The sequence below is a fragment of the Carcharhinus amblyrhynchos genome, chromosome 13 (genome assembly GCF_965287045.1).
Source record: "Carcharhinus amblyrhynchos chromosome 13, sCarAmb.v2.hapA, whole genome shotgun sequence".
Classification (NCBI taxonomy): Eukaryota; Metazoa; Chordata; class Chondrichthyes; order Carcharhiniformes; family Carcharhinidae; genus Carcharhinus; species Carcharhinus amblyrhynchos.
Genome location: NC_137336.1, coordinates 20,430,631 through 20,453,386, shown reverse-complemented (window position 1 = coordinate 20,453,386; position 22,756 = coordinate 20,430,631). Strand labels below are relative to the sequence as shown.

The 22,756-nt window shown below is 41.9% G+C and overlaps 1 protein-coding gene across 2 annotated transcripts in view; it reads right to left on the bottom strand.

The window, feature by feature from the left end:
* Nucleotides 1-22,756, bottom strand: part of LOC145351749 (protein KIBRA-like) — a 123,161-nt gene that overhangs the window by 49,547 nt on the left and 50,858 nt on the right. The window contains exons 6-12 of one of the 2 annotated variants that reach the window (XM_080201358.1): nucleotides 18,743-18,872; nucleotides 17,400-17,543; nucleotides 14,423-14,496; nucleotides 12,989-13,231; nucleotides 11,151-11,240; nucleotides 9,876-10,555; nucleotides 174-228 (exon numbers count right to left, since the gene is read on the bottom strand). In XM_080201358.1, the coding sequence (XP_080057484.1) occupies nucleotides 174-228; nucleotides 9,876-10,555; nucleotides 11,151-11,240; nucleotides 12,989-13,231; nucleotides 14,423-14,496; nucleotides 17,400-17,543; nucleotides 18,743-18,872 (1,416 nt within the window). Of the gene's footprint in view, nucleotides 1-173; nucleotides 295-9,875; nucleotides 10,556-11,150; nucleotides 11,241-12,988; nucleotides 13,232-14,422; nucleotides 14,497-17,399; nucleotides 17,544-18,742; nucleotides 18,873-22,756 lie in introns of both variants that reach the window. The other variant, XM_080201357.1, reaches the window with a different exon arrangement.

The window sequence follows — 22,756 nt, the reverse complement described above, 5'->3', positions numbered from 1 at the left end:
TCAGTAATTGCACTTTTAATTTATTTTGTTGAAGAAATTGGGTGACAAAATGAAATACAGAAACTAGCAAGTTTCAAAACTGAGAAAGGGGTTTTGTAAATGCATCTGGAGAACAGGACTAAAGGAAATTTTTTTTAGATTTCAATAAAAAGTGAACAGCCTGGAGAACGTACCTTCTGACTGCTTCATATACACCACTGTCACCTGCCACTGACTCATCTGATACGGCTGCAGAAACACAAGTAATTTTGTGATGGATTACTGGTCCTGACATCTCTGTTTGAGTACTAGCATCTGAAAACAAAAGTAGCAGGAGATAACATTGTCTAAACATAACTGCCATCATTTGGTTAATTTCCAGGAAGAACTGTAATAGCAAAAAATTGCAAATGACAGAAATATAAAGAGAGAAAACGTTAGAATGATGTAGCATGTTCATCAACATTGAAAAGAAGAAAAATTATGGCACTGAACACGTACATTCCTGAACATAAAACCTGAAGGGTTGTAGCACCTAAAAAGTTAAAACTTGGAAACAAAGTAAGTTTCAAAATATTGACCAGAGAAAGGAGGGTTGGGAACAAGTATTCTGTGCAGAATTTCCTTTACCATGATACAGTACTGATCATGTGGTACTGATCACATGACCTCTCTCTCCATAATGATTGAGCTTTCCACAAAATGGAATTGATTATTTCATATCTGGACAGATCATGCTTATTGTATTCTGGGCTAGATTATTAATTTTTACAGTCCATGCCATCATTTCTGAATGACAAATATGAGCTAGGAAGAATACATCAAAATCTCCATGATATAAACATTATCTCTGTAGATTTTCTGTCTCCATTTGACGGAATGGAATGTAGCTATTTTGATGATGCAAGTTTTGGAAGCTATTTAATGTTTACTTCCATCTTGACATCAAGGCAACATTTGACTGAATGTGACATCAAGGAGCTCTATCAAAGCTAAAGTCAGTAGGAACTACTAGAAAAGTTTGTCAGAGGTTGGAGTCATACCTAGCACAAAGAAAGGTGGCTATGGTTGTTGGTGGTCAATCATCTCAGTCCTGGGACAATACTGCAAGTTTCTCAGGATACGGTCCAAGGCCAAACCATCTTCAGCTGCTTCATCAATGACCTTCCCTCCATCATAAGGTCTGACATGGGCGGCTCATTGATGATTGTGCAATCTTCAACACAATTTGTGACTCCTCAGATACTGAAGCAGTCTCTGTCTATATGCAGAAAGGCCTGGACAACATGCAGAGGTGGTCTGGTAAATGGCAAGTAACATTCACGCCACAGAAGTGCCAGACAATGACCAACAAGAGAATATTTAGCCATCTCCCCTTGACACTTAATGGCATCACCATCACTGAATTTCCTACCACCAACATTTCAGGAGTTACCATTTGCCAGTAGCATAACAGGACCAGCCATATAAGTATTGTAGCTACAAATCCAGGTCAGAGGCTATGATTTCTTCAGAGAGTAGCTCATCTCCTAACTCCCTCAAGCCTGTCCACCATCCACAAAGCTCAAGTCATGAGTGTGATGGAATACTCTCCACTTGCCTGGGTAACTGCAGCTCCAACAATGTTCAAGAAGTTTGACACCATCGAGAGTAAAACAGCCCGTGATTGGCATCCAATCCAACAATTTAAATATTCATTTCAAGGAGCAGTGTTTGTATACATGCAAGATGCACTGCAGGGCCTCACCAAAGCTCTTTTGGCTGCACCTTCCAATCTTGCCACCTCCAACACCTAAAGGATAAGGACACCAACTGCAGGAAAACCACCACAAGCAAGTTCCCTGTAAGACACACACCATCCTGATTTGGAACAATATCCCCATTTCTTCTCTGAAGCGGGGTCAAAATCTTGGAACTCCTTTCCTAACAGCATTGTGGATGTTCCCACAACACCTAATTTCTTAGCGCGCCAGGCCAGGAGAATCATGTGTGGGCTGATTTGCTGGATTTGCATATGCAAATCAGGGCCATGCTGGAAACCGGCAGGACCAGCAGGCAAGTAACTTAAATCGTATCTTAAAGTGATTTGAATGTCCTTATCTGGCTTGGGATCGAGGTCTCCAAGCCCGATAGCATCTCCACCCTGCCAGTACAATTTCACTCTGGTATGGTTTAGGAACTAGTGGGAGACCCTGCTGGGGGGGGGTTCAAGGAAACTGGGGCCCCCCAGGAGGACTGGAGGCAGGGGGATGGTGCCTCCTTGGCTTGGACACCGTAACAGTGCCAGCCTGTGCCCCCTGGCACTGCCCACGCAGAAAACTGCCTGTGCCCAGGGAGCACATTGGCACTGCCCATTGGGCATGGGGCAGTGCCAAGGGAGCAATCAGTGGGGGTAGGGGGTTCCGTTTCTACTCTGCCATTGGAATCGTTCAGGGCTGGAGGGAGGCCAATGATCAGGGCAGGCTGGGTGAGGGTGGCCTATTGGGGGGGAGAGGGGGTGGGGGAATTGCTGGAGAGACTGCATTGTGGTCCGAGACGAGTCAGTGATTGAGCTGGTCAGCACATTGCAGGTTGATAATTCAGAGCCACTGTGCATGTGCAGAGGCCCAGAACTGCCAACTTTAGCGTAAATAGGCCCCACCCCCTGAACTTTTAATAACATTCACAATTCTGATCTCTGCATTGCAGAGTGTGGAAGATTCTTACCTGAATCCCACTAAACAAAAATCGTGATTTACACCAGTTTTCCTGCAAATTCAGCGCTTAGAACTTTTTTTGGAAGAATTGCACCCCCCCCCCCCCAATCCCGATGCAGCAGTTATGATGATAGCTCACTACCACTTTCACAAGGGCAATTAGAGATGGGCTATAAATGCTGGCTTGGTTAGTTGCGCCGCACCCCCCCCCCCCCCCCCCCCACCAATCCCACAAAGCAATAAAAAGGTACGAAATTCCACAGGTGGGCTGTATGGACATGCACCTGCTGAGATCCACATTGGAAACTTCTAGAAACGCAGTTGCAGACAGTCCAGGTGACCTTTGGCAGCCATCTTAAGGCAGTGCCTTTGTTTTTACTGCAAAAGCTACCATTTGAGAGTCCAGTATATGAATCTGAAATTTAATATGTGACACTGGCGCACATCCTTAGCACCTCTCCATCATACAGAATGAAACATGACATAAAGGAACATTTCAGTACAAGGTTAAAAACAAACTCATGTCCTGTGATGACCACTACCAGGAATGACAAGAATAGAAATATGAACAAAACATCTCCACTATTACCCTTCAAAATTTCCATGAAAGCCATATACCACCCTGACTTGAACATATTTCATGATTGTTGCAATCAATATCCTGTGATCCCCAACCTAATATAATTCTTAAGAGTCCAATACCAAAGGTTCTAGGCAAACAAAAAGTAGTACACCACAGGAACAGGCCCTTCAACCCTCCAAGCCTGTGCCGATCATGATGCCTTAACTAAACTAAAAAAAAAAACACCTTCTGCTCTTACTCAGTCCATGTATCTCTCTGTTCCCTCCCTATTCATGTACCCATCCAGAAGCCTCTTAAAATATTGCTAATGTGCCAGCTTCCACCGCCGCCTCAGGAAGCGCGTTCCACGCACCCACCGTCTCTGCGTGGAAAAACTTCTTCTGCACATCTCCTTTAAATCTTCCCCCTCTCACCCTGAACTTGTGCCTTCTTGTAATTGACTCTTCTGCCCTGGAAAAAAGCTCCAATTATCCACCCTGTCTATAACTCTCAATTTTATAGATCTTTATCAGGTCTCCCACTCCTCAGCCTCCGTCGTTCTAGTGAAAAAAATCCTGGTTTATTCAAACTGTCCTCATAGTCAACACCCTCGAGGAGAAGACAACATCCTGCTGAAGCTTCTTTGCACTCTCTCCAAAGCTTCCATTTCCTTCTGGTAGTGTGGTGACCAGAAATGCACACAATTCTCCAAATGCAGTCTAACCCAGGTTTTATATAGCTTCAAGATGATTTCCCAACTCTTGTACTAAATGCCCTGGCTGATGAAGGCAATATGCCAATTGCTTTCTTAATCACCTTGTCATCTGCGTTGCTAATCTTCGCATTGTTGGCAAACTTACTAATTGGACCACACATTTTTCTCCAGATCATTTAAACATACTACAAACAAGAGGTCCCAATACTAACCCCAGCGGAACACAACTAGCTATAGATCTCCATTCTGAAAAACACCCTTACACCTCTACTCTGTCTTCTATAACCAAGACAGTTCTGTATTCATCTATCTAGCCCACCACAAAGCCCATGTGATTTTAGTTTTCCTGCCAGTCTGCCATGTGGGACCTTGTCAAATGCCTTACTGAAGTCTATATAATCTCCATCCATATTCCCTCATCAATCACCTTTGTCACCTCTTCAAAAAACTCAATCATGTTGGTGAGACATGACCCCCCCCCCCTCCCATGCAAAGCCATGTTGCCTGTCACTAACTAATCCATTTCCTTCCAAATATGCATATATCCTGTCCCTCAGTGTCTTCTCCAAAAGCTTTCCCACCAATGACATCGGGCTCACCGGCTTATAATTTCCTAGGAGGTCCAGAAGGGACCTTTTCAAGGCAACAAGGGATGTGGTCTCAGAAGCTCTGGCCACACCCCAAATGAAAAAATGAGTAACGGATCATACCGGAAATCTGTCAAGTGGATTGTTATGACCGATTAGTTCTTATGCCTCTCACTTGGCCAATGTCCAAACCACAGGAATCTGAATAATCTCCAATGTATGACAGCCTGTTAATAATATCAGGAGCATTAAAAAAACCTGGCAGCCTTTAACTAACAGAAATAGGAATCAAATCTAGTGTGGGAGGGTGGATTTCAGGTAGAAGATCAGCCATGATTATACTGAGTGGCAGAGCAAGCTTGAAGGGCCGAACATTTTTCTTTTATTTGATTTATTGTCACGTGTATTAGTATACAGCGAAAAGTATTGTTTCTTGTGCACTATAAAAAACAAAGCATACCAGGCTTAGAGAAAGAAAGAAGTGCAGAATGTAGTGTTACAGTCATAGCTAGGGTGTAGAGAAAGATCAACTTAACATAAGGTAGGTCCATTCAAAAGTCTGATGGCAGTAGGAAAGAAGCTGTTCTTGAGCCAGTTGGTATGTATCCTCAGACTTTTGTACCTTTTTGTGACGGAAGAAGTTAGAAGAAAGTACATCCAAGGTTTTTAGGGTTCTTGATTATGCTGGTTGCTTTCCCAAGGCAGTGGAAAATGTAGTCAGCCAATGGATGAGAGGCTGATTTGCATGATGGACTGGATGCTATTCATGACCCTTTGTAGTTTTTTTGCAATCTTGAGCGGAGCAGGAACCATTCGAAGCTGTAATCCAACCAGAAAGAATGCTTTCTGTGGTGCTTCTGTAAAAGTTGGAGAGAGTTGTAGCAGACATGCCAAATTTCCTTAGCCTCCTGAGAAAGTAGGCATGTTGGTGGGCTTGCTTAACTATAGCGTCGGCAAGAGGCATCAGGGCAAGTTGTTGGTGATCTGGACACCTAGAAACTTGAAGCCTTTGACCATTCCTACATCCCCCCCATTGATGTAGACAGAGGCATATCCTCCACTACGTTTCCTGAAGTTATTTTGTTGACATTGAGGGAGAGCTCATTGTTGTCGTACCAGTTTACCAGATTTTCTATCTCTTTCTCACACTCTACCTCATCATTGTTCAAGATCCAACCAACTACAGTGGTGTCATCAGCAAACTGGAAAATTGAGTTGGAGGGAGATTTGGCCACACAGTTATAAGGTGGAGAAAGGAGTATAGTAAGGGACTGAAGACACAGCCTTGTGGGGCAACAGCTTTGGGGATGATCATGGAGAATGTATTGTTGCCTACCCTTACGGATTGCAGTCTGCGGGTTAGGAAGTCTAGAATCCAGTTGCATAGGGAGGACCTGAGCCTAAGGCCATGGAGTTTGGAGATGAGTTTTGGAAGAATAATGGTGTTAAAGGCTGAGCCATAGTCAATAAATAGAGTCTGAAATATGTGTCTTTGTTATCCAGGTATTCCAGGGTTGAATGTAAGGCCATGGAGATTACATCTGATGTGCACTTGTTGCATCAATAGGTGAACTGTAGTGGATCCAGGCAATCTAAGAGGCAGGAATTGATTGCCGCCATGACCAACCTTTCAAACACTTCATAATGATGAATGTCACAGGCACCAGACAATAATCATTGAGTCACGTTGCCTGGCTTTTCTTAGATACAGGAATGATGGTCGCCTTCTTGAAGCAGATAGGGACCTCAGATTGGTGTAAAGAGGTGTTAAAAATGTCTGCAAATAACCCCGCCAGCAGGTCTGTGCAGAATCCAAGTGCTCATCTGGCTACCCTATCTGGGCCAATCACTTTCCGCAGTTTGACTTTCGAAAAGGCTACTCTGATGTCTGCAATGGTGGCCTTGGATACAGGTTCAGCTGAGGCTTCTCGGATGGAGGGCTTGCTCAAAACGGACATAGAATGTGCTGAGCTCATTGGGGAGGACTGCATTGATGCCATCAATTTTACATGCCTTCATCTTCTGTTATGTCTTGCAGACCTTGCCACAGTCAGTGGGAGTCTGTGTGGCTAGGCTGGGACTCTAGCTTAATCTGGTACTGTCTCTTAGCATGTTTGATAAATCTCCATTGATCATGGGGCGATTCTCCCATAAAAATTTTAAAGACCTGATTTTACCATTTTGATTCTAAGTGCCGAATCTGGGAGTGATTCAGATCCGGCTTGTAAACCTTGTTCTCTGGCACCCCATACGCACTCAGCCTGAAAAAAATACAGCGGTTCTCAATTGTGTTGCACAAGCTTGTAGCCGGGGCCTATCGCACCTGAAATGCTGCTGCTCCAATCAGAGCCTTGAACTGTGCATGCGCAGTAAAAAAAAATTGAAAAACACTTCCCTGGCACGTCACCCCTTGGCCACAAAATGCGGCCTGGGAGCAATAACCTCCATAGACAATGCCCCACCCCCACAACATAGCTGTCTCCCTTATCCACTGGCACCCCCCGCAATACCCAGACCAATTGCGATCCCCTGCCCCACTTCCTCCCACCGATTGCCCGTACAGTGGCAGCAGACCCCTCCCCACACCAGAGAACGATCTGGCCCACCTCACTCCACAACCAGAGATCCAGCTGGCCATCCAGCACCACCGATGTCCCAACTGTCCCATGCTTGATGGGCAGTGCCAAGGTGCCCCTTAGGCATGGGTACTTTGCTCCTTGGGCAGCACCAGGGGGCACAGGCTGGCATTGCCAGGGTGGCCATGCCAAGAGAGCAACATCGCCCTGCTACCCAATTCCTTGGGGGGAGCCTCAATTTCCCCCCCTCACTCCAGCGAGGTTGTCCAGCTGGAGTGAAACATGCTGGCAGGGTGGGAGATGCTACCAAGCCCAGAGAATTCAGTTCCAGGCTGTTAATAGCACTAAAGTTATATGTGGAAAAAAAACTATTTAAATGCTAGCCCCGCCTCCCAGTCAACTTCTGGTGCCGTGCAGATGCCGCCAGAAATCCAGGCCTGGGAGGAGCAAGCATGGCACAGGAATCCTGCGAATCAGTGAACACTTCTTCCAGCCAGTTGCACTCAAAAACTACACAGCAGGATGGGAGAACTATGCCCCACATATCTGGATTTCTTGTGTAGGTTAGGGTCACCTGACTTGGATGCCTCAGATCTGGACCTCAGCAAGCCTATTCATCCATGGCTTCTGGTTGAGAAACACAGATTTGCTTCTTTGGCACACAGTCTTCTACACATTTACCAATGAAGTCAGTTATTGTAGTGGCATACTCCTTCAAATTGGTCATTGAGTTTTTAAATACTGACCATTCCACTGATTTGAAGCAATCCTGTGGGATATCATCCGATTCCTCAGACCAACAGTGCATGACTTTCTTGGATAGGTTCTTCTGTTTCAGTTTTTGCTCGTAAGCTGGAAGCAGGAGCACAGCCTTGTGGTCTGATTTGCAAAGAGTGGGCAGTCGATAGAGTGATAGGCATATTTAATATTTGTGCAGCAGTACTCTAAAGTTTTTTGGTCTCTGGTGGAACAGGAGACATGTTGTGGTATCTTAGTAGGACGCTTGAGTTTGGCCTGATTGAAGTCCCCAGCCATGATGAACTAGGCCTCGGGATGTTTCCTATCAAGGCCGTTTGTGGTGGTGTACATTTCATCCAGTGCGTCCTTCGTATCCATATGGGGCAAGATGTAAAATGCTGTCAGGATAACAGAGGTGACCTCCTGCAGATTTACTTGTGTTCCCATTTCTTCTGGGTAAGTGCATAAGATACCAGGTACAACTATCCATTTCCTGTCAGTTAAGATCCTAATCATTACAATATCCTGGAGAAACAGCAGGAAATGAACTGAGTGAGCGATGGGCGAGGGAAGGGGAGCCTAAAATTCCAAGGGTTTAATGTTACAACTCTGAGCAGGAGGCTCCTACCAATCATAGAAAAGAAGCAAGAGATCTGCCATAAAAATAGAAAGAATAAATATTTACTTTCCCAGCCACTGTGAAGTTCACCTGATACAGCTTTGACAAAGTATTACACACCAAGTGTTCTTGGGGCTATGCTGCATCAAAGAATAGCATAGCCACCCAAGAAGTAAACGAAGGCCCTTTCTGCAATAAATATCAGCTGGCCAAGGCTGTTCTACCTTGAGAAACCATTCATTCACCGTAATATGAGCAAGTGGGGCATGACCATTATTGTTTGACAATAGATTGGCTGATGTCCTAAATCAGCAGATTGCTTTATACATATCCTGAAAGAGACACATATTAAGGAATGGTAACAAGCATCAGCAACTTTAAAAGCATCAATCACTTGATTATTTAAATTATGTTTGAATCATTTCCTTCAGTGATTGTACAGTTTATCTGGGGGGATCCCTGAATAGCGCACAATGTGAGGCAATGTAGAAAGATAAGTCCTCATTACAAGAAAGGAGAAAAAAAACAACTGACATCCTCAAGGCAGGATGTGGCCATTGTGGGAGTGTGGGAGAGTCCCGTGAACAACATCCTGATAACAATTTAAGGGACGTTACCTTTCATGTTTTCCCCAAAATGAATTGGCCATCCTATTCACTCATGGTATGTGGAATAGTCCAGTAATGAAAAAGAATGGAGATTTCTTTCTCTGAAATGTCTCTGAACACGGTGTATCAAAACATGGCAAAAGCATTGCATAAAACAAATAAAAAGGCAACCACGTGTGCTACTGGCACAAGTGTTCAAAACAACTGATGACTTATTGTTATTTATGGTAATTGCTCACAGTATCATTTTCAACTGAATCCCAATTCGAGGTTGATAATACAAACATACATTTCTGTACTTAGAAGTTTATAGACTCCATTATACCAGGCTTTACAATATCACAACATGGTCAGCATATTTAATCAAAAATGGGGGAAAAAAAAACATTTTCTTACCTTGGAACATGACACAGGCCTCAAAGGGATTTCTTAATTAATGCTAAGTATTCTTCATGTACAAAACCAATAAATACTTGTGTTCCACTAGCATGTCACATAGCATGTTTGGACTTTTTCCAAAAGGTCATAGTTCTCTGCATCACCTCAACAGTGGGAGACAGACTGGATTGCTGTTGTGCAATCTACCAAACTGTTTGGCACGTGTGTGATCACATTCGAAAAATGGCAGCTCTGTTTTTTAACCATACTGGTCTGCTTATAGCAACATGTCTCAAAAATGTTATTTTTAAAATAAACCTGTGCTGCAGAAAGCAAACAGTGCAGAATGAATTATTCAGAAAAAGAATGGTAGTCCAACACTCAAGTACAATTGACATTAACATCTGTATGCCTTACCTTCTATTCTTTCATTGGTTTTAGTAGAAATCTCCAACTCTTCACTCAGTGCTTTTGATGAATTGCTAAAAGGTCCAGATTCTGATCCACTTTCAGATTCCAAGTTTAAACAGGATGTCAAAACCTTATCCGGTGGTATAGATCTTGAAGAAATCTGATCATCTTCAATACGTAAATCAAAGTTAGCAATATTAGCAGGCAGTCCTGTATCTTCAAAGTCTGTACAGGGATCGTTCAAAAGGGGCTCCCCTGAAGGAACCAAAAAATGAGGGTCTATTATCACAGGAGAACTAGGTGGTGATAAAGAAGACAAGGAAGACCGAGGTGACAACGAAGTCAGAGACTTGGGAGTCTCAGACAAACATCTCCGCGTGTGAATCTTGCTTGAGGTTCCGCAAGTATCAACGTAAGAGGCGCCATTCCGAGAACTCACCACCTCGTTTTCGTGAATGGTTGTTATGGAGCCTGCTGGTCTACTGCCTGAAGTGCCTTCTTGAAGCAAAATATCTAGTTTATACTGGTAATCGAAGTCTACTGTCTGTTCTGGATGATCATAATACAGGTCAGTAAAACTAACAGAACTTGAAGATTCTTGGCTAGATGCAGCAAGAGATCCACGGCTGGACGTTAATGATCCTTTGCTGCTTCCAGACGACAATGAAAGAGTGCTGGTTGAGAGACTAAAACATAAAAAATTATTAGTATGCCATATGTAAATTTGGTTCAAAATCTTTACTGAACTAAAAGACAACAACATGTGGAAAAACAAGCATTTTGTTCATTTTGATTAGAGTGCATCGTTTAATAATTGTCCCTAAAATGGAAAATGAAAGTAGCATAGATTCAGTTAGCTTATAAAAGAACTTGCCTAGTGCAGAACCTTGGGGGAAAAAAAACAGGAGCTGTACTTGGCAAGATTTAATTCCCCCATTGGCCATAACTTTCAAACTCCAGGATGCCATGCTGCTATTGTGGAACACTTCAAAGATGTGCTGGGGAACCAGTGCACCCACGATACACGTCCCCTCCCCACCCCCTAACCCACCACTACAGAGTAAGGTTTGCACAGCAATTGCCTGGAAGTGCAAACCAGGTAAAGAAATTTACCTGGGAACCATCAAAAATTAGATTTCAATTGCAAATTTTGGATGGTTCCAATAGAATTATGTCAAAAGTTACCCAGGAAAAGTTGGAAGAATTAAAACTCAATTTGACTCAATTGCCACTCCATCAAAAGTTATGGTTACTTTGTACACACATTGATAAACAACTCACCTTTGTAGCTGTGAGTGCAACGTAGAGGCTAAGCGTGTTGTTTCTTCCAACTCCCTCAACAAGTTGTTTCTCCTGCTATGCATCTTTAATCTGTACAACACATGATATTATCACCAAATAAACAGCAAACTTCCTTTTTCTAGTTAACAGCAAATTGATTTCAAGTACTTAAGCAAGTGTTTACTGTAAGTTACAACAGTAAATCTTCTCTTTAGGCAGACATTTGCCAGGGAGAGAGGGCAAGAAAGGTTCACAAGACTGATTCCTTTGGTGGCAGGATTGATTAAATTAGGTCCACATATATATATATCTCAGAGTTTAGAACAAGAAGTGATCGCATATAGAACATAGAACATTACAGCGCAGAACAGGCCCTTTGGCCCACGATATTGCGCCGACCAGTTAAAAAACAATTTTTCATGAAAACATTTTTTTTAAAGAGGCTTAACAGGGTAAAATGCTGTGAAGCTGGACTGCCTTAGTGGGGAGTCAAGAACAAGGAGTCATTGGCCTGAATTTCCTGCCAGCATGAGGGGCCTAGATAATTCCACTCTAGTCTCAGGATAAGGGATAGGTCATTTAGGACTAAGCCAAGGACAAATTTCTTCACTCAAAGGTCTGCAAGCTTTTGGAATTTTCTACTCCAGGGGATACTGGGTTGCTGAACATTTTCAAGTCAAGTATTCAAGATATTTGGATTGAAGGGAATCAAGGGAAAGTGCAGCTGAAGTACAGAATCAGCCATAGTCTTAACAAGTGGCCTTTTTCTGATGATCTTACTGAAGCAAATTCTTATGAAGCATTGGCAAAACACAGACAAAAGTTTATCAATGAAGTACAAACAAGGAAGAAGCATTGCACTATATTTTTAAATTTATTTATTAGTGTCACAAGTAGGCTTACATTAATGCCATAATGAAGTTATTGCAAAAATCCCCTAGTCGCCACACTCTGGCACCTGTTCAGGTACACTGAAGGAGAATTTAGCATGACCAATGCACCTGAACAGTATGTCTTTTGGACTTCAGTATTTACTGTAAAAAAAACATATTTGGCTCAGTGGGTCCACATTGGTATTATCAGATTGGGTTTCAGTCTTTCATAAGGTTTGGAACTGTACCTTCACATTTTTCACATCACCCCTTAGTGTTATTCTTTAAGCAATGCAGATACATTATCACTAAAAAGATCCGCTTTATTTTGCCAGATCAAACCACAGAATCCTTACAGTGCATAAAGAGGCCATTCAGTTCTTCGGATCTGCACGAACCCTCTGAATGTGCATCTTACACAGGCCCACTCTCCTGCCTTATCCCCATAACCCTGCACATTTACCATGGCTAATCCACCTCATCTACACATCTTTGGATTGGGGGAAGAAACCAAAGTAACCAGATAAAACCCATGCAGACACAAGGAGAACATGCAACACACAAAGTCACCCGAGGCTGGAATTTAACCCGGGTCCCCAGCATTGTGAGGCAGCACGGTGGCATAGCGGTTAGCAATCTTAAAAATAATTCAACCAATGGCCATTTATATACCAAAACTGAACAAACTTTACTTTAAATGGGTTCTTCATAGTCACCCATAAAGGATTTCAACTAATATCTTCTGTTTCCTCATTCTTGAAGAATAGCACAAAATACTGGATATTTTAGTAAGTATTCTCATCAACTTGTTTCTACGGTTCCCAAATCTTCCTGTACTTAATTGGGTAATTTTCTCAAATTCCTTATGCAATGTACAACTACAAATTTTTTTTGCATATACATAAATCATATCCTTTCAGTTATTGTTCACAATGCTGGATTATCTCAACAAACTGGGTCACAAACCTTTCTGTCAGTGCTTTGCTTTGTGTGTCCCTTGCAGCCTGAAGGTCTTCTGCCAGTCGTTTCCTTTCCATCTCCAGACGTTCCACCTCACTCTGTGACCATTTACGAGGGTTTATAAACTGCAGTTCCTTCAACAGTTCTTCCTTCTCATTTATCAGTATCAGCCTGTCTCGTTCTGCATCCAATACTCCAGGCCATGCCTCACTTGTAAGCTTAGCCAGTTCAATCTTGATATTTGCAATCCTGCCAATGAAACAAAAATCACTACTAAAACAAAAACAAAAAAAGCAGCTAAATGTATTATATTGAGGCAGTCTGCCTTCATTTCCAACAGTCATTCTACTTGTCTTGGGAAATTGAACTGCAGAAGAAAGGCAAGAAGGACTGAACCCATTGGATAAGTGCTCCACAGAAATGCTTGTGAACAGGAAGAGCAGAGGTGTTTCCCTCCAGGTCCAATAAGCTACCCAACAACATCCCACTGACTCTCCATGATCAATCTGCTAACTTCCTGTCCCCTGCCCCACCACTCTGCAAATCAATGGACCTCACACATCACTTTCAGAACTGTCCCCCAACCTCTATCCGGAAAGGCCCTATTCGCAATCTCACTCCCCCAATACATCTATTTGCTTTCACAGGTTTCAGCCTTGTGAAGTAAGGCTTCCCAATTGAAAGGCTTCTCATCAACAGAAAATAATTTAAAGGACCATTGTAGTTAAATTTTGTAGATCATCAGGTAAAATATTCTTCCAGGTTTCCTGACCTTTTAAACTGCCAACACAATCCCCTCCATAGTTCCTCCACAGAACTTAGCTAGAGACTATGATCCAAGCCAATGTTTTCTCTTTATGCCTCGAAAAGCACCTTGTTTATGTTAAAAGTTCGACAAAAATCAAATTTATTTTAATTCTTACAATATGATGTTAAAAAATTATTAGAAAATCACAAGTTGATCATTTATTGTAGCAGTAAGAAGTGTGTAGGACAGTGACTTGCATTAATATAGTGTCTTTCAGAACTTCAAGTATCCAAAAGGGCTTTAAAGTCAATGAGGTACTTTTAAAGTGTAGTTACAGTTTTAATAAGAAACATAGCAGCCAATTTGCACACAGCAAGCACTCACAAACTGTTCTGTGATAAAGGTTTGTGATATTGATTAATAAATATTGGGACACTGTGGCTCACTCCCCTGCTCTTCTTCAAAATACGGCAGATGCAGTCTTGGTTTAACATTTCATGTGAGACATGGCAAGTTCTATAGTGCACTCCCTCAGTACTCCATTGATCTATTAACCCAGACTTTCTTGCCTGATAGGAGATTTGAACCAAAAATCTTCTGTGCCAGAGCAGAATGTGACAACTACTGAGGCACAGCTGACACTGTCAGGTTGCATGACAGAAGTAATTGTAAAAACTTTGTTTAGGACTAACCTTCGTTTTGAGTCTTCATATTGCAGGCTAAGTCTCACCTTCTCAGCCAGTTTAGTATTATTGCTGGAAACAAACTGAAAAATAAAATTGGGTTAGAAACATAGCTCCAGAATCAAATGCGACAACGAATACAGCCCAGAAGCCAATAAAATTGCTTTACTATTAGTGGAAGATATTGCAGCACCCTTTTAATGACAACACGAGAATGCTGTACTGAGTTTCAGCATCACATCATCTGCTCTTGTAATACCCTGAAACTTATAAGTAACGATCCTGCCATTGCATTCTAGGGGATTTTCACAGTAAATTCATTGCAGTGTTAATGTAAGCCTACTTGTAGCATTAATAAATAAATTCTAAAACATCTCAAAACTTTAATAAGATTTAAAACATCGTGGTATTCGTCAGTCCTCTTGGAAGAGCTTTAAAGGCAGTCCAAACCTCACATATGTGGTGGTGCTCTCTGACAGGTAAGATTCATATATGGAAAATTAGAGTGTGACAATAACCAAACTTTCTGCTTACTGGCTTCTTTACTGTGAAGGACTTCCAACTTGCCAGTAGCACCATCACTGGTTATGTATTCAGTCCATGGTGGGATGGTATGTTAATTATCAATGACACCCTGGGCCAGATGACTCGGGTAACAGTGGAAAGGGCCCTAACCAGCTCAACCCCCACGACTCAAGAACAGCTTCTTCCCTGCTGCCATCAGACTTTTTAATGGATCTACCTTGCATTAAGTTGATCTTTCTCTATACTCCAACTCTGATGTAACACTACATTCTGCACTCTCTCCTTTCCTTCTCTATGTACAGTACGCTTTGTCTGTACAGTGCACAACCATAGAAAATTACAGCTCAGAAACAGGCCTTTTGGCCCTTCTTGTCTGTGCCGAACCATTTTTTGCCTAGTCCCACTGACCTGCACTTGGACCATATCCCTCCATGACCCTCTCATCCATGAACCCGTCCAAGTTTTTCTTAAAAGTGACCCCACATTTACCACTTTATCCGGCAGCTCATTCCACACTCCCACCACTCTCTGCATGAAGAAGCCCCCCCCAATATTCTCTTCAAACTTTTCTCTTTTCACCCTTAACCCACGCCCTCTAATTTTTTTCTCCCCTAGCCTCAATGGAAAAAGCCTGCTTGCATTCATATATACCCATATCTATACCCATCAAAATCTTATACACTTCTATCAAATCTCCCCTCATTCTTCTATGCTCCAGGGAATAAAGTTCCTATTCAATCTCTCTCTGTAACTCAGCTTCTCAAGTCCCAGCAACATCCTTGTGAACGTTCTCTGCACTCGTTCAACCTTATTTACATCCATCCTGTAACTAGGTGACCAAAACTGTACACAATACTCTAAACTCGGCCTCACCAATGCCTTATACAACCTTACCATAACACTCCAAATTTTATACTCGATACTCCGATTTATAAAGGCCAATGTGCGAAAAGCACTCTTTACGACCCTAACCACCCGTGACGTGACTTTTAGTACACTTTTACTATTACAAGAAACAATACTTTTCACTGTATCCCAACACATATAACAATAATAAATCAAATCAAATAAAGTCACTACCAGGATGTTTAAGAACCAAGGGTGCAGGTGAACCTAGCCACAAGTAGGGTAGGAACTGGAGGACTCAGGTAGAAAACTAATCTAAATGGCAACAGTGAAGGATAACTGGTGGGATGTAGGAAGGATGGCAGTGGCAGTTGCATCTGTATTTGCTGTTAGAGATTGCTGGCAAGTAACACTTGTGCCAAACAAGTGCCAGGAAATGAATATCTCCAACAAGAGAGAATCCAATCATCTCCCCAAGACATTCAGTGGTGCTACCATCACTGAATTTCCCACCATCAACATCCTGGGGTTACCATTAATCAAAAAATGGAACTGGACCAGCATATAAATACAAAGGCAGGTCAGGGGCTGGGAATGCTGTGGTGAGTAACTCATCTCTTGACCCACTCGACAAAGCCTGTCTACCATCTACAAGGCACAAGTCAGCTAAATGATGGAATACTCTCCACTTGCGTGAATGAATGCACCTCCAACAACACTCAAACTTATCATCCAGGACAAAGCAATCCATTTGAATGGCACCCATCCACAAACATTCAGTCCCTCCCCACTGACACACAGTGGCAATAGTGTGTACAATCTACAAGATGCACTGTAGGAACTCACCAAGGCTCCTTGGACAGATCTTCCAAACCCACAACTACTACCATCTGGGAGGACAAGGGCAGCAGATACATGGGAACACCACCACCTGGAAGATCCCCTCAAAGCCACACACTATCCTAACTTGAAACTATAATTGCTATTTCTTCAGTGTCAAAATCCTGAAACAACCTCCCTAACAGCAATGTAAGTTTACCTACACCACATGGACTGTAGTGGTTCAAGAAGGCAGCTCACCACTACCTTTTCAAGGGCAATTAAGGATGGTCAATAAACATTGGCTAGGTCAGTGACGCCCATATCCCATGAAAGAATAGAAAAAAAAACACAAAATCTACCTAATTAAGCACTTAATTTGATATGCTATGCTGATAACCTATGAGACAAATGCACTTACTCATAGAAATGCATCACTTTTGCTTTATGGAACACAGATTAAGTTGAGCAGAGGAAAATGTTATGACACAATGCTTGTAAGAACTGAGATTCTACTGTGCACCTTCTCAATCAAATGAGCAGTTTTGAATCAGATCACCGTAAAGTATTAAAATGTCATTTTGTTCTCTTCCTGAGCTCCTCCTCAGTAACTTAAATGTTCACTAACGTACTCATTTTTCAGGGAATTCCGATTCCTAGATAATTAGTATGGTGATGATAACTGAAGTCTCAGGAGAAATGCGGTGCAGATTATGAAGTTAGACTCAATGAGTTAACATTGTATTTCTTACTGCCATAGCCATTTGTACCAAAACACACTGGATTTTTGACTCACATCTCCTGAAATATCTGTCTGGGACCCAGCTTCTGAGAACTTGCAGCTTACAGGTTGATTTGTGCTTAATGATGTATGACTGACCCAGCGATCAGAGTGAATTCCTGTTTCAATTCGGAAACCATCTTTCAACCTGGCTAGGCTCTACAAGAGAAAAAAAATCAAATTCAGCGTTTATTGTGAAATAGTAAAATGGGACTGATTTTTAAAAAATTTGGATCCTGTATACTCAATGGTTATTATGCAAATAATTATGAACACAATGGAACTGAATATTAAACTATTTCATGAGATAATCTGAAATTTATGATTTTATATAATAATTTTTCATTAAAAAGTATTCAGTAAGCCTCTGAACTACAAACAACTATTCAAGTTCTCTGTCGCTGCTACAAAGGTTTCCTAGTGGTTGGGAAATCTGGCACTGAAGGAGAATTGGAGTTGTCGGGTTCCCAAGCTGCATGCCTTTCTTAGAGCTTCGTGGTTCAGAAGGAGGAGTTCTCCTCCAGCCACTCAAAAAATCTCTTTGACCTTCACATCGACTACCATAGCCTCCTGCTCCAGCCACAACAGCCTCTCTTCCCATCCCCGCCACCACGTGCATACTCTCATGAGGTGTGATCTCTCGTCATTTGTCACAAATTCTCTCTCAACCCCAAACAAGGTATGATGTCTTCCTGCCCCAATGTACACGCTCTTTTACCCCCAACGTTATAGATATTCTCTCCCCCCTCCCCCGCTGCAACGTATACCCTTTCTTGTCCCCAACCATAAAAGGTCTGTCTCATTGCTCTACCATGAGATATTCCCCTTTTTCCACCCACCACATGCACAGGATGGGATACATGTGTTCTTTCCAATTCCCAGCTACAAAGTACACTCTCTTTCCCTCTATCATGACGTACGGTCTGTCCTACTGCATTGCATTAGAGCCTCTTCGACTTGCATGATCTACAACTCCCTCCTGCTGGGTAGATTGTCCAATCTCTCATCCCTCCACAAGCTGAAAATGCTGATCTTCCACAACTCACTCCCCTCCCTCTGTAAACTTGACAACTATCAAACCCTCAGCTCCAAATAGGTAGACATCCCTGGTCTATCCAAATACTAATGTCAGACAAAAGTCACAAGATAAAAATTCCATGGTATTTAACGATGCAACAATATAATGGACAGCCATCAAGTAATACTCCATTGAAAAGTTTGCATTTGAAAACAGTAAGTAATGAATTTAAACAGCACTGCACCACCTTGGTTGCTCAATCCAAAACTAATATCTAAATCGTAAGGCATTAGTTTTCCAAATTTCAGAGACAGATAACTCTTGACTGTTACAAGATTACCTGTATGAGATCTCTTTTTTCCTTTTCTCCTGAGCTAATAGCTCTTTTGATAGTTTTCATTTCATTCACGATTGCCTGTGCTTCATCAAGTTTGTATCCTCCCTGAGTGCCTGACATCTTTAGATCAATTCTGTCATTGAAAATGCATGTAACAGTCAATAATTGCGAGGATACAAAAGTTATCGAACATTTTCCGGCACAGCCAATCACATACATTTCAATTGCAAGATTTTTACTGTAAAAATCCAAAGATATTTGTTTTATTATTAGCTTTCTTCCTAAAGGTATTTATTTAAATTCCAAAATATTTGAATTGTCTTTTTCAAACAAAAAATTCACAACAATACTCTCAACTATTCTGTTGCACTTGATACCTATCCATTAAAATTATGTAACATTTGACCGAGGAAAAATTGTGGGCTGAGTCCAATGAAAACCATTTCATACATTTCACAACAGAAAGTTAATGAATAATACACACATAATGATTGAAAGATGAATGGCCTGGATTTTGTGGTGCACAAATAATACTGGTCTTTTATTTCACTTACAGCTGCACATAGAATTTTTGTATGCTTTTGAGCAACTATTTAGAGTCACTGGAAGTCTGAAATAGCACAGTACAGCACCCTCTAAAAGGAATTTGGGCCTTGTGCAAAACAATAGTGTGTCTCTTCAACCAGTTTGACGAATGCTTAGTGAGACAGTCTAAGCCAGGAACTGCAAGTTAGAATATTTGATTCAAAAGTATACTACGTATACAAAGTGAAATAAAGAGAAAGACAGAGATAGTTTTTTAAAAATATATGGGTTTCTGCCTCTCCTGTCATTTCAGACAACGTGTTCCATTTTCTGGGTGAAAATGTTCCTCATTATCTTCTTCCAATTGCTTTGCATCAATGTTCCCTTGGTTTCTGACGTCTGCCCAGAAAATAGGCCTTTCCTAGCCACTCTGTCTATTCCCCTCAATCTCATATGCCTCAATTTAACCTCACCTCAGCTGCTTCTGTTCCAAGAAAACTACCTTTACTTATAGCTGTATTTCATTAGCTTCATTCATCTCTTTTGCACGCTCTTAAGTGCGAAGGTACTCTTCATATAATGACTAGTATGGTATGCAATAAAACCAGCTGCAGACTAGTCATTTACACAGTTCTGGCATAGCCTCTTTGTTTTTTTTATTTTAAGCTAATAAAGAAAAGTATCTTGTTTGTATTCTCAACCACTTTATCTACCTGTCCTTGTACCTCTAGGGTCAATATGCATTACAAGATCTTTACGTTCACTTCTCGGTATCCTACCATTTATTACGTATTCCTTTCCTGTCTGTCCTTTGCAAATGCACCATCTCATACTTCTCTGGACTGAATTCTGGTTTGAATTTTATAGCTTACAAAACAGCAAGGTAAATTGGATAGCAACCTTTACATTTTACTGCATTTGCATGGATGCCATAACTTGTTATCCAATCGTATGGATAATAAGTGAGCACTGATAGCCTCAAATTTTGAGCCATTAACCCAGCCCAAACACGAGCAGGCTTTCCAACTTCTACCATCACTTCTAATGGAAAGCATCCCAAAATCAAAGGCTGGGCAGCCACTCAGAACAAGCATCAAATATTCAGATCTTCCAGGTCACAGTTCATAACTCTAAGAAAGAAGAAAGGCTTGCATTTATGTAACACCTTTCACAATCATCTAATGTCGCAAAGCTCTTTTATAAGGAATGAAGCACTTTTGTAATATAATCACTGTTGTGATGTAGTAAATGCAGAAGCCAATTTGCCTAAAGCAACTTACACAAATGGCAATGTTACAATGACCAGATAATCAATCTTCGTGATCTTGACCGAGAAAGAAATATTGGACAGGACATCAGGAATAAGTTTTTAAAAAATATTTGTTCCAAGGACATGTGTGTGTCACTGACAGGGTCAGTATTTGTTGCCATCCTTGAGAAGGTGGTGATGAGCTACCTTCTTGAAGCATTACAGTCCATGAAGTGTAGATACAACCACAGTGTTGTTAAGGAGGGAGTCCCAAGTTTTTGATCTAACAACAGGGAAGGACAGCAATATAGTTTCAGGTCAGGATGGTGACAGACTTGGGCAGGAACTTGCAATGCATCTGTTGCCCTTATCTTTTTGGATGATAAAATTTTGAAGTTTCTGTTTAGAAGACACGTTGACAGAGACTTGACAAGTTGTTGCAGTGCGTCTTGTAGATACGGCTACCACAGTCCATCAACGATGGAGGGAATGAATGTTCAAGGTGTTGGATAAGGTACCAATCAAGCAGGTTGCTTTACCCTAAATGACATCGAGCTCAAATGTTATTGAAGCTGCATTCATCCAGGCAGATGAAGAGTACTCTATTACACTCGTATCTTGTGCCTTGGCAGTTAGCGGACAGGATTGGAATTAGGAGGCAAATTGGCACTGCAAAATTCCCACTTCTGACCTCCACCTGTAGTCACAATATTTACAAAGCTGGTTCAGTTAATTTTCTGGTCAACGGCAATCCCTAGGATGTTGATGGTGGGGATTTAGCAATGGTAATGTCTTTGAGGAGAAATTATTAGATTCCCTCTTTTGGAGATGGACATTGCCTCGCACTTGTGTGGCACAAATATAACTCCCACTCTTCATCAAAATATTATTATGGGATCTTTCATGTTCATCCGAGAGAGCAGACAGGACTGCTATTTAATGTTTCACCCAAAAGACAGCACCTGGGAGCATTCCCTCCGTGCTGTTTAAGTATAAGCCTAAATTGCCCTCAAATTCTGGAATGGGACTTCACCCCAAACTCTTCTAGAATCCCCACAATGCAGACAACACCATTTGGCCCAATTGAGTCTGCACCAACTACAATCCCACCCAGGCCCTATCCCTGTAACCCCACATATCTACCCTACTAATCCCCCTGACAATAGAGTCAATTTAGCATGGCCAATCAACCTAACCCGCAGATCTTTGGATTGTGGGAGGAAGCCAGAGCACCTAGAGGAAACCCATGCAGACAGTAGGAGAACATGCAAACTCCACACAGACAGTGACCCAAGGTCAGAATTGAATCCAGATCCCTGGCTTTGTGAGGCAGCAGTGCTAACCACTGCGCCACCATGCCTCCCTCTTCTGACTTGAAGCTGGAATGCAACCTACTGAGTCATGACTGACACACTCAAGGTGCAGAAATTATAACGACCGAGATAACTTGCTCTCCCCTAGTAGGCTGATTGTAATTTACAGATTGTAGGATATTGTTAGCGAGAGGAAAAGTCATTTATCCCATGGAAAGTTTTTTTGTTAATTTTTCCTCTGGGAGCTACAATAAGGGCGGGATTTCATAGATGACAGGTACTAGTGCCCCGCCACTGAAAAAGTTGCTGCGAAAACCCACCTATGCTGTTCTGCAGTCACTTTACACAGAGGGGTGTTAGCTGGCTCAGGGCAATACTTCTGCTCCACCCCCACTTGAAAGTCCCATCTTCAAGTGCTGCCGTCAATGTGATTGGCCATAAGCTCTCCAGTCCCAGAAGCACGACAAGGACGGTGGCCTTGGATGACAGGGATGTTTGGGGGTGGGAGTGGGGGCTTCTAAGTCAGGCCATGAGCAGATATTGTGGGGGGACTTCCAACTGAAAGATTGGTCCCAAGGAGGAGACAGCCCCTCCCTTCCCATCTGAGATTCAGGCAGACTCACCTGATCATTAATTGGCCATTGATGAGTTCAATTAGCACATTAATTTTATTCAATCACTAAGTATATCAAAGTAGACTTAAGAAAATAAGCCTACCATCACAAGTAGATCTTCTCATCCTCAGTGAATCATTACATATTTTCACTATCAGTTTTCTATGATAGCAACTAACTCAGCTTATCCTGCTCCACCATCTTTTCCATTTTGCCCTGCAAATCTTTTCTCTTCAGATAATTAAGCAACATCTTTTTGAAAGTCATGATTGTAAGTGCCTCCACAAGTGTCTCAGGCAACATTTCCATACCCTCA